Raw genomic sequence first — 16,673 nt, 5'->3', positions numbered from 1 at the left:
AAAAGCGGCTTTAAAATCTATAAAAGCAGGTTTACCTTTCAGGAAGATAGAATATTTTCTTGTCAGATAGGCTAATACAAAACATTGATCAATTGTTGATCTGCCTTTTCTAAAAGCAGCCTGAGCTTTTGTTAAAAGGCAACGCTCCTCAAGGTAGGAAATTAATTTTTCATTTAAATGTCTTACATAACGTTTTCCCAGGACTGATAGCAAAGTGATTGGCCTATATTGGGCAGGGTTTTCTATATCTCCCTTCTTATATCGGGGGACGACTATAGCCCTATTCCAGCTCGAGGGAATTAAACCAGAGCTATCTCTTGCAGGGAATAGGGCCGCTAATAAGGGGCCCCACCAGTCCAGATTTTGTTTAAGGAGTTCAATGGATATATTATCCTGGCCAGGAACCTTGCCAGTTGTTACTTTTAATATAACAATCTCTTTCTCTAGCACTGGTTCCCACTGTGGAAGGGTAAGTAACTTTGATCTAATGTTATTTGCTATATTTGTGACAGGTTGCTCCTGCTCCATTAACATTGATTTAAAATATTTTCACCAGGTTTTGGAAGGGATACAACAATCCAGAACAGAGGGAGCAGTGAAAGCCCTGGAAATTTATTTCCAAAAGGTTCTGGAGTCTTTATACAGAGAAGCACCTGAAGGGCATTATTTTAATACATAATTTTATACCATATATATATATATTTCACATAATGTATAACATACATTTAATAGTGCATTCTACCTCACAGTATGTTTAAAACTTTAACTTGCTTTTTGCCTTTTAAAGAGCACAGCATTCCCCCACCCCATTTTCCTTTGGTTTTCTTTCGCCGTGAGGCAGCCAGCTGATTAGATACCTGTCTTTGAATAAACAAACCATAAATTAGCTTGGTACCAGGTAGAGAAAGTTGTCAAGAGAGAGACCCTGAATAACAAAGAGATAAGGACTGATCTGGGATGTTTCCTTGGTAACCAGAAGAAAAAAGTTAAACTTAGATTCACCTCTTTAGGACCCACCTTTACCTCTCCCCTAGACTATCCCAAAAATCCCTTGTATGGGCATGAGAGGATGCACTGTTTGATTTGAATGTTTTACACCTGTACCTTTCTATAAAACATTTGGCCTATACTGATAGATGTGAAATATCCTGTGGCTTGGCCACCAGGGCAGTGACGATCTATGGGAGTGGCTGTTCAAGGCAACTGAAGGGCACCATGTTAGGGAAAGCTGGTTGAGATACCAGAACTGGTCCACAGATTCCTTGTAGGACAGGTTCCTCCTTCAATTCTAACTAGTACCAGGACTGGACAAAATTAAGTCCGGAGCAAAAGTAAGGAGCTATGGGAAACATTCTGAGAAAAGCAGAAACATGAAAACTTAAAAAATTGCTTCACCAGATTGCTTCATATTTTCTTACTGCAAGGAGCTTTGCCATTTAATACATGTATCTAAAAAGTCAGAAGCAAAATTGGGACAATGTGGGCTTCTGTGCATATCTTGAGGTCCAGTCCAACAGGGCTTTGAATCTTCCTTTGAAGCCATTTCTATTCACACAAAGAATCCTGGGTGCTTTCATTTATACACCTAGCCATCGGTTCCAGGTAGTCCCCTTACAGTCTAAGAGGCAAGGAGGAAATGTCTTGGCTAACAGAACAAAGGCATTTAGGACTTGTTACAAGGGCCAAAATGTACAAATCCCATGATCAACATCAAGGTAAACAAGACCAGGCCAGCAAGTCCAAGACGAATGTATGTCTCTGTGGAAAGAATGACTGAAAAGTAAAGAAGAGAAGAATGGTCAACAATTGCTTGCAATGAAATTAATGGTGAAGATGTAACTAATAAGGCGTCTTCTAAACTAGGGTTGGCCAACCTATGGTCCACAGATTTCATGCAGGCTACTACTCCACTTGCATCCACCTGCCGTTTGTAGTAGCCAAGACTTCAGCATCCAAAACCACTAAATTTCTTTAGCTTAATAAGTGCTTAACAATTGCTCCTGTCCCTTTTTTGTCTTTTCAAGGCTAGGAATCAGAGTGACTGCCCTGCCCTGCTCCTGTCCCACCCTCAAGTCACCACCCGTAGAAACCCAGAAACCATCACAACACAATTGACCCTAGTCCATCATCAGATGTCTTCCTCTAGTCCCGTTGAAGATCAGAGTCTGAGTGATGGACCCAAAGCCTCACACAAGCCATTTTCAGGACATTCCCACTTGCAAAATACTGCTTCTCTGCCACCTGATCATCACTGTGTGAATTATTTCCCCTTTATGTAAGCCTCTTTCATCGTTTGCTGCTTTTATCTTTCTATATGGGTCCTCAAAGATATATACGCACAAGGAGATTCTATGCTTGGAATCAAATACAGGATTTTGAAAAAGAATGTACAAATATACTGTAACACTAGATATTATATAAATGGAATTAGGAATCATTCAAATAAGCCTCAGAGTTTCCTTAGGTAAAGAGGCAGGCTTCAGAAAACAAGAAAATAACCACCGCCACCATCACCGCCACCGCCACCATCATCGCCACCACCACCACCCTTCTAAAAGTCCATCACAATCTTTTCTCTGAGCAGGAAGGGTCAGAAGCCTCGCAATGAATGAACCGTCTTGCTAGTTTGCTTGCTTCGTTTCTGCCATTACGGGGGGGGGGGGGGGCGGGGGGGGAGGGAAGAGCTAGGAGGTGAGCCGTTAGGCGCAAATGGACTGTTATCTGTTTCTCGGGAACGCCCAAGGTCGTACCAGCGTGAGACCAAGAGAGACCCAGTGGCATGGGCAGGAAGGACTGTGGGATAGAAGGGGGAGGTGAAAGGGGAAAGGGGTAAAATTGAGTTTGGCACGTGCAGGCTTTAGTTTCAGCAATGCTCTAGGTCTATACACTAGTCCTCAATAAATGAATTCTTCTTTGAACCTACATTGGTTTCAGTGGGAGTTGCTTTCATTGGGAACCAAGCCAGGCAGTTTCTGTCAGGTTCAGCCCAAAGAACTCCATGAGACAGTATAGATATAGTTCCACAGCAGTTATTAGCTTCCACCTACAAGACAGAATCTTGCCAGACTGAATCTAAACTTCCCAAGCCAGCAAGCAAACACTGCAAATTCCTTATGGTGGTGCCAGTCTCATCCTCTTCACCTTCCCACGCTCATTCTGGGGGCTAAGAAAATGCTTATCTCCCCGAGCGCGGCCTTCACCAAACCATTCCATCACAGTTTCTTACATATTACTGAAACTCCCTTTTCGGATTTTACCCAGAGCGAAAGCTCATTGAGGAAAATTTGGCGGATTGCTCTGACAGAAGTTGGGGTTCGTGAAGAGATGCCAGACAAAATCATCAAGGTGGATGCTGGAGCTATTGGCGGTGTTGTGAAACATCCAGTGGACAGACCGGATGTGTCGTCACCGAAGCCAGTGGAGAAACCAGCAGTGAATAGGAGAGAGCAGAAGCCAGCCACACACGGGGCTCAATTCCAAGACACCAGGGTTCTGGAAGAGGGTGCAGTTGCCAATCCCTCGAGGGAGAAGTCGGTGACTAGGTGGTCAATGGGCTTTGGTGAGATACAAGCGACCCAAACCCAGAAGGAGTTGGAGACTTGAACCGGGGTGCTGGAGGGTTGTGTGGATAGGCTGGAGACGCAGCTAACTTCCTTGGCAGGTGACGTGAGGTCATTGAAGTCCATGCTCAAGAGAGCACTGGGAACCGGGACTGGACAACTTCAGGCTGGGGGTCCCCCAATGTCCCTGGGGGGCAGTGAGGTGGCAAGCAAAGGGTCGTTGTCCAGTGAAGAGGAGGAGGACATCCCGCTTAGAAGGAGCGTGAGAGAGGAGAAGAATCTGCTTACAGCAGTGGGGTCTGAAGATGAAATTCGGGGGGGATCCCGACCAGTTGGTGTGTTTTCTAAGGCAAGTGTGGATTTACATGGAAGGATGTGGCCACCTCTTTCAGAATGATGCAGAGAGGGTAGCCTATCTGCTGGGCTATCTTGAGAGCAAGGTGGCCGATTGGGTTGTCCCAATGCATGAAGCAGGGGCTCCTGAACTGAGAAATTTGGATGAGTTCATGACTGTCTTGCGTAGACACTTTGAAGACCCCTTTGCAGTCATCAAGGCAAAGAGGACTATCAAGCAAATCAAACGAGGGAATCGAATGGTCTTGGACTACGCTCTGGAATTCAAGGGGCTAGCCGGGAAGCTCCGAAACTGGCCTGAGGAATTAAAAGTCGAGTATTTCCAAAAGGGGCTGCAACCTGATCTTTTGGAGCACGTGCTGGCCAGAGATAACCCCAAGACCCTAGAGGAGTGGGTCATCCTCACAGGAAAATGGAGGCCGATTGGATGTCTGTTAAAAGGAAAGGCAATCGACCCCCCGTGGATTTGTCTGGGCCGATACCCAGAAAACCGGGTTGGAAAACCAAGGGGAGTGGCCAGGATCAGAGACAAGGGAGTCATTCATGCTTCCAGTGCGGAGAAGAGGGGCACTATGTCGGGAGTTGCCCTCAAAACCGTCCTGCGCAGACGGCAGCAAAACCCAAGCTGGCAAGGAACCCGCTGAGGAGTCCCAGGCTGGAAAAGAAAGGAAGAGCTGCTTCGGGAGCGGAGGAGAATGGTCAAGTCCCATTGATGCTGGAAAGCGAGTTCTCTGAGGGTGAAGTTCAGCCGGTGGGAATCTCCTGCCAGGTGAAATTCATCCTCACTGCTGCAGAAGATGGTGACGTCTTCCCGCAGAGCAACCATCCCACTAGGGCTGATGGATATAAATGCCCAGTGGGGTGAGGAACTTTATGCAAAGCACAGAAAAAAGAGCATGAAGCAATAAGACAATGATATTAGAGGTAGGAGATAAGGGAATAGGAAAGAAAATGCAGCTAAATCTTATTTAGACCTACAGGGTTTAATATACTGCTCCGTATCTTTCTGTTCCTACAAACCATCCTTACTTCCATCACATCCAAACCAGCTTCCAAATTATATTGCAAATTACAAGAGTAATTACAAAGCAATATTACTTCTTCATGCACAAAGTGCTCCATAGAATCTGAAACTCCAACTTCGCAGGGCTTCCCATTGCCTGGACCACTGACGTAGGTGGAGAAGTCACTCTTAAGATTGTCGGCTATCATAAAAGCGGATTTAGAAGAGGTTCTAGAAAAGGTGGCCACCTGCCAGCGCCCCAGGCCTCTGCTTCAGCGCCAACACCGCTACTGCCACTGAGAAATGCCACCTGAAGCCCCACACTGCGGCCAGTCACCCCAGCACCATCACGCAAAGCCCCCGTTGCCCTAACCGCCCTGTGCTTCCCAGCTCTATTGTGCCCAGCTGACCTGTACCGTTTTCCTCCCACTGCTGATGAGGCGCATGCAACCCGACCCTCCTGTATGTGAGGCAGCTACTGGCCTTCTTCACAAGGCCACTCACGCTGTTCTCCAAGCTGCTCACACCATTCTTTCTCCCAACTGCACACCCCATTCTCACGATCCTTTGGAAACCTTCTGATCTTCCCCAGGTCTCACGACAATGGGGGCACACTTTGGGGAATGGCAGGAGCCCTGTTCTCAGGGTGCTTTGGAAGACCTCATTCCCCAAGTTGCGTGCCCCATTCTCCAAATCGCTCACCCCATTCTCCAAATTGTGCGCCTCATTCTTGTGATCCATTTGAAGCCTTCTGGTCTTCCCCACATCTTATGAGAACTTCCGGAAATCCAGTCTGTGTATGATTCATTGATGGGGGGGAATGGAGAAAAGGAAATATGCTGAGTTTGCTATCTTACCTCCCCAAGGCAGCTCCAGCGGGTCACTGGGCTCTGACCAGACAAAGGGCCTGCTTTTGTGGTGGTACTGACAGGTATAATTTTGTGCCTCTTCCAACCTCATCTGGTGGAGAAAAAAATCCACTGCCTTTTCCTCTGGCTTTGCAGCCTTGTAAACTATCTGCTCCCTTGATTTCAGAAGAGCAAAAGCCAGATCTTCTTTTGTCCCATTGCACCATATAGAGACATTTGCTTCTGGAGCATCTTTGTCTTCATTTATAATCTGGATGGAAGGCTTGGTCAGGCTGGGATCTAGGAGGAGGAAGGATTCAGTGAAAGGTCAGAGATCCTTGTCGGCAAATATCTCCTGCTGATTCAGCCATGAATAACATCCCTTCCTCCTCTCATTTTCAACCTTTTTGGAAGAGAAGGCTCCTCTTCTTCATTCTCAGATATAAGTTCGTCAGATGCTGATGAGAAAGCTCATTTTATCGTCTCCCCTTCCCTCACCCTCCCATCCCAGATCCCAAATTTCCCATAGATTACATTCTGTGTCTTCAAAGCAATACCCTAAACATTTTTAGCTCACAGAGAGGAATGGCATCTATAAAAGCAGAAAGATGTCAAAATGATGGTGCAGGTGTCATGATGTCATGAAATGCAAATAATATAACTTCCATATTTATAGTCACATATAAATCAAATAAATAAATAAATAAATATTTCCATCAGGTGTCAGGACTTGGGTCATGTCTTGACACCTGACAGGAATATTTATTTATTTATTTATTTATTTATTTATTTATTTGATTTATACGTGACCATAAATGTGTGAGTTACATTATTTGCATTTTGATATTATTATGCACATGCCATCAGTTGCTCCTTTCTGTCTACCCCCCATGGATGCCCAACAGAGATACGAATTTAGCATTTCAGGGATTGTGAAAGAAGTTAATTCACCCCAGGTCAAGAAAGAGAACATATTTTACTCTAGATTGCATCACTATGGACATAGGTGGGGAATCTCTTGCAAAATGCATGGATGCTTTAGTCAAAGCAACTTGGCTTTCTGTTCATGCCTTGTTGTTGTTGTTGTTTAGTCGTTAAGTCGTGTCCGACTCTCCGTGACCCCATGAACCATACTGCGCCAGGCCTTCCGGTCCTTCACTGCCTCCCTGAGTTTGCTCAGTTTCATGCTCATTGCTTCAGTGATGCTATCTAACCATCTCATCCTCTGCCGTCCTCTTCTCCTTTTGCCTTCAATCTTTCCCAGCATCAGGGTCTTTTCCAAAGAGTCCTCTCTTCGCATTAGGTGACCAAAGTATCTGAGCTTGAGCTTCATTATCGATCCTTCCAATGAGCAATCAGGGTTGATTTCCTTTAAGATTGACTGGTTTGACCTCCTAGCAGTCCAGGGGACTCTCAAGAGTCTTCTCCAGCACCACAGTTCAAAGGCATCAATTCTTCGGCGCTCCGCCTTCTTTATGGTCCAGCTCTCACAGCCATACATTACTACTGGAAAAACCATAGCTTTGACTATGCGGATCTTTGTCGGCAAGGTGACGTCTCTGCTTTTTAATATGCTATCTAGGCTTGCCATAGCTTTCCTCCCAAGGAGCAAGCGTCTTTTAATTTCATGGCTGCAGTCTCCATCTGCGGTGATCTTGGAGCCCAAATAAATGAAGTCTGTTACTGCTTCCATTTCTACCCCTTCTATTTGCCAGGAATTGATGGGTCCAGATGCCATGATCTTAGTTTTTTTAATGTTGAGTTTCAAACCAGCTTTCGCACTCTCCTCTTTCACCCTCATCAAGAGGCTCTTTAGTTCTTCTTCACTTTCTGCCATTAGGGTGGTATCGTCTGCATATCTGAGGTTGTTGATGATTCTTCCTGCAATCTTAATTCCGGCTTGTGATTCTTCCAGCCTGGCATTTCTCATGATGTACTCTGCATATAGGTTAAATAAGCAGGGTGACAGTATACAGCCTTGTCGTACACCTTTCCCTATTTTGAACCAATCGGTTGTTCCGTGACTGGTTCTAACTGTTGCTTCTTGGCCTGCATACAGATTTCTCAGGAGACAGGTAAGGTGGTCTGGTACTCCCATCTCTTTAAGAATTTGCCACAGTTTGTTGTGATCCACACAATCAAAGGCTTTTGCATAGTCAATGAAGCAGAAGTAGATATTTTTCTGGAACTCTCGTGCTTTCTCCATGATCCAGCGAATGTTGGCGATTTGATCTCTAGTTCCTCTGCCTCTTCGAAACCCAGCTTGTACATCCGGTAGTTCTCGGTTCATGTATTGCTGAAGCCTAGCTTGTAGGATTTTGAGCATAACCTTGCTAGCATGTGAAATGAGTGCAATTGTGCGATAGTTTGAGCATTCTTTGGCATTGCCCTTCTTTGGAATTGGAACGTAAACTGACCTTTTCCAATCCCGTGGCCACTGTTGCGTTTTCCAAACTTGCTGGCATATTGAGTGCAGCACTTTAACACCATCGTCTTTTAGTATTTTAAATAACTCAGCTGGAATACTGTCATCTCCACTAGCTTTGTTGTTAGCAATGCTTCCTAAGGCCCACTTGACTTCACTCTCTAGGATGTCTGGCTCAAGGTCAGCGATCACACCAGCGTGGACATCAGGGACATTAAGATCTTTCTTGTATAGTTCTTCTGTGTATTCTTGCCACCTCTTAATCTCTTCTGCTTCTGTTAGGTCCCTGCCTTTTTTGTCCTTTATCATGCCCATCTTTGCACTAAACGTTCCTTTCATATCTCCAATTTTCTTGAAGAGATCTCTAGTCTTCCCCATTCTATTGTTTTCCTCAATTTCTTTGCATTGTTCATTTAAGAAGGCTTTCTTATCTCTCCTTGCTATTCTCTGGAAATCTGCATTCAGTTGCTTATATCTTTCCCTTTCACCCTTGCTTTTCGCATTCCTTCTTTCCACAGCTATTTGTAAAGCCTCATCAGACAGCCATTTTGCTTTCTTGCATTTCTTTTTCTTTGGGATGGTTTTAGTTGCTGCCTCCTGTACAATGTTACGGACCTCCGTCCATAGTTCTTCAGGCACTCTGTCTACCAAATCTAATCCTCTAAATCTATTCATCACCTTCACTGTGTACTCACAAAGAATATGATCTAAGTCATACCTGAGTGGTCTAGTGGTTTTCCCTACATTCTTCAATTGAAGCCTAAATTTTGCAGTAAGAAGCTCATGATCTGAGCCACAGTCAGCTCCTGGTCTTGTTTTTGCTGTCTGTATAGAGCTTCTCCATCTTTGGCTGCAAAGTATGTAATCAATCTGGTTTCGGTATTGACCATCTGGTGATGTCCATGTGTAGAGTCGTCTCTTGTGTTGTTGGAAAAGAGTGTTTGCTATGACTAGCTTGTTCTCTTGACAGAACTCTATTAGCCTTTGCCCTGCTTCATTTTGTACTCCAAGACCAAACTTGCCTGTTATTCCGATTACTCCTTGACTTCCTACTTTAGCATTCCAATCCCCTATGATGAAAAGGACATCTTTTTGGTGCTAGTTCTAGAAGATGTTGTAGGTCTTCATAGAAGCGGTCAACCTCAGCTTCTTCAGCATCAGTGGTTGGGGCATAGACTTGGATGACTGTGATATTGAATGGTTTGCCTTGGATACGCACTGAGATCATTCTGTCGTTTTTGAGGTTGTACCCCATTACTGCCTTTCCCACTCTCTTATTGACTATGATTGCAACTCCATTTCTTCTAAGGGTTTCTTGCCCACAGTAGTAGATATAATGGTCACCCGAATTAAATTCACCCATTCCTGTCCATTTCAGTTCGCTGATTCCCAAGATGTCGATGTTCAGTCTTGTCATCTCATGCTTGACCACATCCAGCTTGCCTTGGTTCATAGATCTTACATTCCAGGTACCTATACAATATTGTTCTTTGCAGCATCGGACCTTCTTTTCGCTTCCAGATACATCCACAGCTGAACGTCCTTTCGGCTTTGGCCCAGCCGCTTCACTCTTTCTGGAGCTACTTGGAATTGCCCTCCGCTCTTCCCCAGTAGCATATTGGACACCTTCCGACCTGAGGGGCTCATCTTCCGGCGTCATATCTTTTAGCCTTTTAACATTGTCCATGGGGTTTTCTTGGCAAGGATACTGGAGTGGGTTGCCATTTCCTTCTCCAGTGGACCACATTTTGTCAGAACTCTCTGTCATGACCTGTCCGTCTTGGGTGGCCCTGCACGGTATAGCTCATGGCTTCACTGAGTTACGCAAGCCCCTTCGCCACGACAAGGCAGTGATCCATGAAGGGGGTTCATGCCTTATAAAGCCTTATTTCCCACCTCTCACAGAGGTGCTCTGGGTGGTGTGCAGAGTGCTCCCTCCTCCTTTTTCCCCCCCAGCAACAACCCTGTGAAGTATGTTGGTAGATAGAGAGAAGTTTCCCCAAAGTTACTCATGAGCTTCTCTGGCAGGGGAAGGAAATATTTGGCTCGTGCAGAACTGTGGAACTCTTTCCAGTGTCATTGGTGTGAAAAAGAAATAAGTAGTGAGCAGACCTCACCTCTTAGACTGAGATAGACTTTCTCACTGAGAGGCGAGAATTTATCGCCTTCAGGCCGGTGAGATCTACAGCTGTAGAGGCCTCCATCTGATGGGTTGAGATTGGTCAAGGAAAATGCAGCCTCGTTGGATTTTGCCTGCTTGGTACCTGCAGTTGTCCCTCCATCAGATGAGTTTTCATGTCTGGTGAGATAGAAGTCTCCATGAAATTCCTCCTCACTTCTGCAGAAGATGGTGACCTCTTCCCCAAGAGCCACCATCCCACTGGGCCTGATGGATATAAATGCCTCTGGGGGAGTTTGACCTGGACAAGAAAAAAAAAAAAAAAAAAAAAATCAGCGGCATAAAATGTGGATGATGGAGCATCCGTTTATCCCCCTCCTCAGAAATGGAACAACCAAAGGAAAAAGCGAGACGTCTGCTGTGTTCAGAAGCAGAATTTTCCTTCATGAAGAGCGGCCAATGCTTTTTGGAAGGCATGATAACCATCAGGAGCCTTAACCAGAAAATACACCCTCCAATAATATCTATTTTGTTGCCATTAATTAACATTTTTCATGCTTTCAGATCGTTGAAGTTTTCTATTTTGTTGCCATTAATTAACATTTTTCATGCTTTCAGATCGTTGAAGTTTTTGGTGATATGATACAACAATAGTGATTAGCAAACAGGTTGACGTGTTTAAGCCCAGAATGTAGTTTAGGGAAGATCCTATTCCACTATCACCGTCCTCCAGTTTATTCAATATTTTATACTTCACCTTTTCTAGTTCTACCTCATGCATTTGTTATTTATTCTGGGACATCATGGAAAGATTATGACATCCATTTTTTTTAGTATAACCTCTGCACCACTTCCTTTACTGGTCAAAACCAGTTAGTGACTCTTTCTCATATAAACTGCTTTTCAGCACTGGATTCTGTTTGCCTTCCTGGTTTTTTTTTTTTTTGTGTGATAACCCTTTCATCTCTTCTCTCTCTATAATAGGGACATTTCCATTAATGATGACCCAAACCTGAAGTCTGCTTAGTTCAAAGTGGACTGATCTGCATGCGTAGTGTGGTAATTTGAATTCGAAAGGAGGCATTTGGCTTTGAAATGTTTTGAACACCCATCATATACACTGCTTGGAAAGTTTTTGTCTGAAACTAAACAGCCCCAGGATAGGATTTCTAGAGGAATTTCCCATCCATGCTTCGCTCAGGAACTAGGATCCACTGAACACAGTTAAAGGGCGCCATAAATCTGAAACCCCAACTGGACGGGACTCCCTTTTGCCTGGAGGACTAACAGACACGGTGAGATACACACCCAGTGTGGGGAGGAACTTTATGGAAAGCACAGAAAAAGAGCATGAAACATTCATTAGAGGTAGGAGATAAGGGAATAGGAAAGAAAATGCAACTAAATCTTATTGAGACCTACATGATTCAATGTATTGCTCCATATCTTTCTATTCCTACAAACTTTCTTGGCCCACTCCATCAAATCAGAATTCCTTCTATTTCCTCCCTTCCTCTCAACGCAACCTTTGCTCATCCTTCCTACGTTCCTTCTGTGAATTCATCCCCATACCTTGTTTCTTTACGATGAGACCTCAATGTGCTTCATATTGTGTGTAACATTGTCAGGCGCCTTAACCAGAAAATACGCCTTCGATAATATCCATTTTGTTGCCATTTATTACCATTTTTCATGCTTTCAGATTGTTGATGTTTTTAGTGATATGATACCACAGTAATGATCTGCAAATTGGTTGATGTGTTTAAGCCGAGGAAGTAGATTAGAGAAGATCCTATTCCACTATCACGATCATCTAGTTTATTCAATATTCTATATTTCACCTTTTCTCGTTGTACCTCATGTATTTATTTATTTTTATAATTTTTTATTGTTCTTTCATTAATAACAGAAAGGAAAAAAGAAAAACAACACACAAAAATAATAATACACAAGAAGAAGAAAAAAAAACATTAAAAGGTGCTATTACAAAAAAGTGATAAAAATACAACAAAAAAATAAAAGCATTGTATACCATTATAACAGTAAATAGTTACAAATCTATATATATTTAGCTAATGCAAATATTATTCAAATGCATATATTGCCAATACATTGATATCATTTTTTTAACCTACTGTATTTTGTATAACTGAGTCCCATATTCCATTATCCTTGTCCATACAAAGTCTACGTCTATAGGCAATCCGCTCATAGGTGGCAAGTGCAACCAGGTCTTCAATCCACTGAGTGAATGGGGCCATACATTTATCTTTTCAGTGCTGCAATATCAGTCTTTTGGCCATAGAAAGGGCACAAAGGATTTATTTACGTTGTCCAGATGTCAAATTCCATGTACTAGGTATATAGTTCAAAAGAATATTATCCTCTGAAAATGTTAGCTTTTGATGCACAATCATGTATACATAATCCACTACTTTCTTCCAAGACTTAGTAAGTATAGGACATTGTAAAAACATCTGTTTCAAAGAAGCAGTATCCTTATTACATCTCCAACAAAATGCTGGTTTTTTTGACAATCCTTTTCTGTACAAACGTAGTGTAGTCCAGTAAATTCTAAATATTAGTTTTTGTTATATAAGTTGTAGTTTAAGGTTCATTGACACTCTTGCTATAGAAGTTAAGACACTTACCCATTGTCTAGGCAATATAGAAACCTCTAATTCTTTATTCCACTCAATCCTTAACATCTGCATATCAAATTTATTTATTGATAACAAATATCTATAAAAGCTAATTGTAGATTTTTAGTTTGAAAGGATTTAACGAGTTCTCTTAGTATCTCAGGGTCTTGGAAGCTGAAAATGCTGCTGGTCCAAACAATGTTAACAAATGTTGTAGCTGTAGATATTGCCATTGGGTTACATCTGGTAGATGATATTTATCTCTTAATGCAGAGTATGTTAAAAATTCACTTTCATCTTCTATCAGTTAGTCCAGAGTCAATATCCCTGCATCCATTCAACTTTTCCATATCACCATCTTTTCCCCAATTTTTAATGTTGGGTTTCCCCATAGAGTCAATTTAGCATGGGAAAAGGGATCAGATCTTTTTTTATTAGACATTACATTCCATAGCTTACTAACTGACATAATTATTTCCAAAGATATTAGAGTTCTGTGTATTTAGATCCTCATGCTGTCCTTCCAACCAAAGGTGCTATATGTAGATAAGAATGTCCCCTCCATGCTTCACTCAGGAACTAGGATCCACTGAACACCGTTAAAGGGGGCCATAAAATCTGAAACTCCAACTGGAGAGGGCTCCCTTTTGTCTGGAGCACTAACATATATGGCGAGATACATACCCAGTGGAGTGAGGAACTTTATGCAAAGCACAGAAAAAGAGCAGGAAGCATAAGACTATGACATTACAGGTAGGAGATAAAGGAAAAGAAATTGAATCAGGTTTATAGCTACATGATTCACTATACCGCTGTCACTTTCTGCTCTTGCAAACCACTGTCTTTGCGTTCACTACATCCATACACAGTTTCATAATGATCTTTGTTCTTTAAACGTCTGGCTTTTCACTTACTCAGGATCTAATCAACTCCATCTAATCACAGTTCCTTCCATTTCCTCCCTTCCTCTCAACACAACCTTTGCTCATCCTTCCTATTTCCTTCTGTGATTTCATCCCCCTACCTTGTCTCTTTATGATGAGACCTCAATGTGCTTCATACGGTGTGCAACCGTATCCATGTACAAAAGCAGCTGAACTTGTTTGTTCCTCATTGCCCCCCTCCAACCCTCTTGAAAAGGGGGCAGAAGCTCACTCTGGTATCAAACTGCCCTTTTCACTCCTTTTGACATTCATTCTTCACAGCAAGCCATATGCTGTCCACTACCTTCTACCAGGACTCAGAGCTCTTAAAGGTTCTCCCTCCATTTCCCCAACTTTAGGAAATGTGGTGGATGAGAAAGATGGAGCCCAATTCTGGGGAAGAAGATTGCACACGTTGAAACAACAATCACCGAGTTCCAGCTTACCAAAAAGAGGAACAGGGAACAATAGAAAGGAAGGTCTTTTCTAAGGGTTTTGAAGTATGGGGTGGGAAATTCTAGGGCTCTGATTCACTCTCAGGATCTTGGGACCATATAGGGAAAACTGGGTAAGTCTGACTGTGTAAGAGAGCTGTTTTATTGTTAAGAAACACTAAACTTTTCAGAGATGCTGGAAATAGACACTGTTTCTTGTTAGCAAGGAGAGAACCATTGGTGGGGTTAGGGGCCAGTTAGGTTTGCCTTAGCCCGGTGTTTGATAAACTTTTTTCTCTAAGGATCCCTTCTCACTTTTAAAAATTATGGAGGACCCAAAGAGCTTTTGTTTCGTTATTCTTATTGATGTTTATTGCATTAAAAATTAAAATTGGTGCAGCCACTGCCACTATTGCTTCTCATGATTGTTTGATGGGATTTTCTTGGTGTATTCTTCTGAACATAGGGTGACAAATAATTTTGATTTCATGGACTGCTGAGAGGGTGTTGGGTGACCCCCACCAGGGTCCTAGGACCACACTTTCAGAAGCACTGCCCTAGTCAATTGCAAGGGGCTAGATTTTCCCTGCCTCTCGTCAATTTCATCTGCCTTGTTAGTGGTGAGCGATATTTCTTTCTTTTCAGCAAGGAAAGGGTTAGTTGGGGTGGGCTCTCTTTAGGGGCAGGAATACTTTTTTGGGGGATTTGAGGGGCTTATGCAAAGTGGGGAACTGAACCTGGTCCTCGTCATGTTTCCAAGGTCAGGGGGGGGTGTCCTAGAAATAAACTCTCTTCTCACTTCAGCCATAGCAATGCTTTTTACCAAGACGCACAGAACTGTCTACCTGCTACAGTTTTTCATCATCACCTGCAGCTCTTCACTCTATTTACTTTGCCAAATACAACCCCCCTGGTCTTCAGTACATTAACCTTCAGATTAGTATTTTATCAGACAATATTCAAATATTCCCTGCAAATCATTCAGATTGTCAGCCAACTACTGGTCATCACTTGCAAACTGCACACAGAAAAGTGCACACAAAACACCAGGAGTGCAGCAAAGATACACACAAACCCCACAGCGGCTTCTTTTCAGTCGGTTCTCCCCCAGTGATGCTTACGCAGAAGGGCACTCACCCATAGCTATCCTGGTCGCTCAGCTGGTGCATCTAATAATCTAACTACGTGGACTGCGCACCCTGGATGCGTGTTTAACTCAGTTAAAGTGACTTGAACTGACAACACACTAGGGTACAACAGATAAAGAAAGATTAAACAAACTCGGCCATCCAGTTACGGCGTTTCCAAGTAGGATTGGGAAAGATGCTCCCCTGAGGTTCTGAAGAGCAAAGGATTCCTCCCAAATTTCACTGCAGAAGAGACCTTTGAGAGAAATACTGTGACTGACCCTTGTCGTTGAAGCCTAGGTCTAAAATAATCATCTATGGATGTGACTGCTTGTTGGAGTGCTTACCTTACACCTCCGTCTAAGCTTAAATCCTCCAGGTGTAAACATTTATTTCAGAAGGTCCATAACCACCCAAGGACCACGTCCTCCAAGGAATACAACCTCAGGTAAGCCAAGCCTCCCTGCCCCCCAACAACCTCTCAGCATTTAGGGAAAGGAGGGCAAGGAACCATATTGACTCACCTCTAGAGGTCCAACACTGCCTGGCCAGCCACCATCCTGGAAAGGAGATCAGGCCATTAGAGGCAAAGCAATTGAGCAAACAAAGCAGTTGTGAGTCTCCCACCTCTGTCAAGCAGCATATATGATTCTCTTCCCCTTCCATGTCAAATACCAACCCAGGAAGAGGAAGTTGGGGGATAACTTCATTTTGAAAGGTTCCTCTGCTCTGCACCCAGTACAGTCTTCTCAGCTCTCCTCTTTTATAGGAAATGGTCTCCACTGAGGATTTGTACCTCCTAAAATACAACAAGGACTGGACTACGTATATGGTAATTTGCAATCATGAACAGGAACTTGGTGAGATCTCACCGTAATGTTGTCCACAGGGAGCAGGACTTGTCATCTGCAAAACCACATCCCATTTTGTATTGCAGAAGAAGCATAAAATGTACCCAGAGGGAGGAATGTGCTCCAAACAGACAGAATTGTGAGGATTCCTCAAGATGAACTTGGATAAGTTAATGAGTTTTTCCCTTTAGCATTATGAAAAGGGTCCATTATCTCACGAAAAGGATTATGACCTCTGGAATGGAGAGCATCTTGCTTCGTGCCTCCTCCTTCTCCATCCTCTGGAGGACCTGTTCCTAGGTGGATGGGATGGTGGTAACTTACACACCAACATCCTTGGGGAATGATGGCCTGTCCTGTAAAGAAGAGGAAAATTGCACACCGAAA

General features: G+C 43.3%; 1 protein-coding gene across 1 annotated transcript; it reads right to left on the bottom strand.

Annotated features, from left to right (window-relative positions):
* Positions 1 to 16,249, bottom strand: LOC107326716 (T-cell-interacting, activating receptor on myeloid cells protein 1-like). The gene is made up of 4 exons (XM_088142708.1): positions 15,960 to 16,249; positions 10,308 to 10,610; positions 5,775 to 6,065; positions 1 to 1,773 (listed from the first exon to the last, which is right to left on the bottom strand). The coding sequence occupies exons 1-4, from the start codon at positions 16,099 to 16,101 to the stop codon at positions 1,664 to 1,666; spliced, it is 846 nt and encodes a 281-aa protein (XP_087998834.1). The 5' UTR covers positions 16,102 to 16,249; the 3' UTR covers positions 1 to 1,663.
* Positions 16,250 to 16,673: the final 424 nt, after the last annotated feature.

Source organism: Python bivittatus, unplaced genomic scaffold (assembly GCF_059951505.1).
Source record: "Python bivittatus isolate LINGU-HERP-01145 unplaced genomic scaffold, Pbiv_v1 ctg000440_np1212, whole genome shotgun sequence".
Lineage (NCBI taxonomy): Eukaryota > Metazoa > Chordata > Lepidosauria > Squamata > Pythonidae > Python > Python bivittatus.
This window is presented reverse-complemented; position numbering and strand designations above follow the sequence as displayed.

What these genes read in the sequence shown, in the direction of transcription:
- LOC107326716 (XM_088142708.1), bottom strand. Translation starts at nt 16,101, where the DNA reads ATGGAAGGGGAAGAGAATCATATATGCTGCTTGACAGAGGTGGGAGAC. An exon ending in GCAGTGTTGGACCTCTAGAG is followed by an intron (nt 10,611 to 15,959) that starts GTGAGTCAATAT and finishes TTTCTTGTCCAG; the next exon opens with GTCAAACTCCCCCAGAGGCA. An exon ending in GCTGGAGCTGCCTTGGGGAG is followed by an intron (nt 1,774 to 5,774) that starts GTAAGATAGCAA and finishes TTTACTTTTCAG; the next exon opens with TCATTCTTTCCACAGAGACA.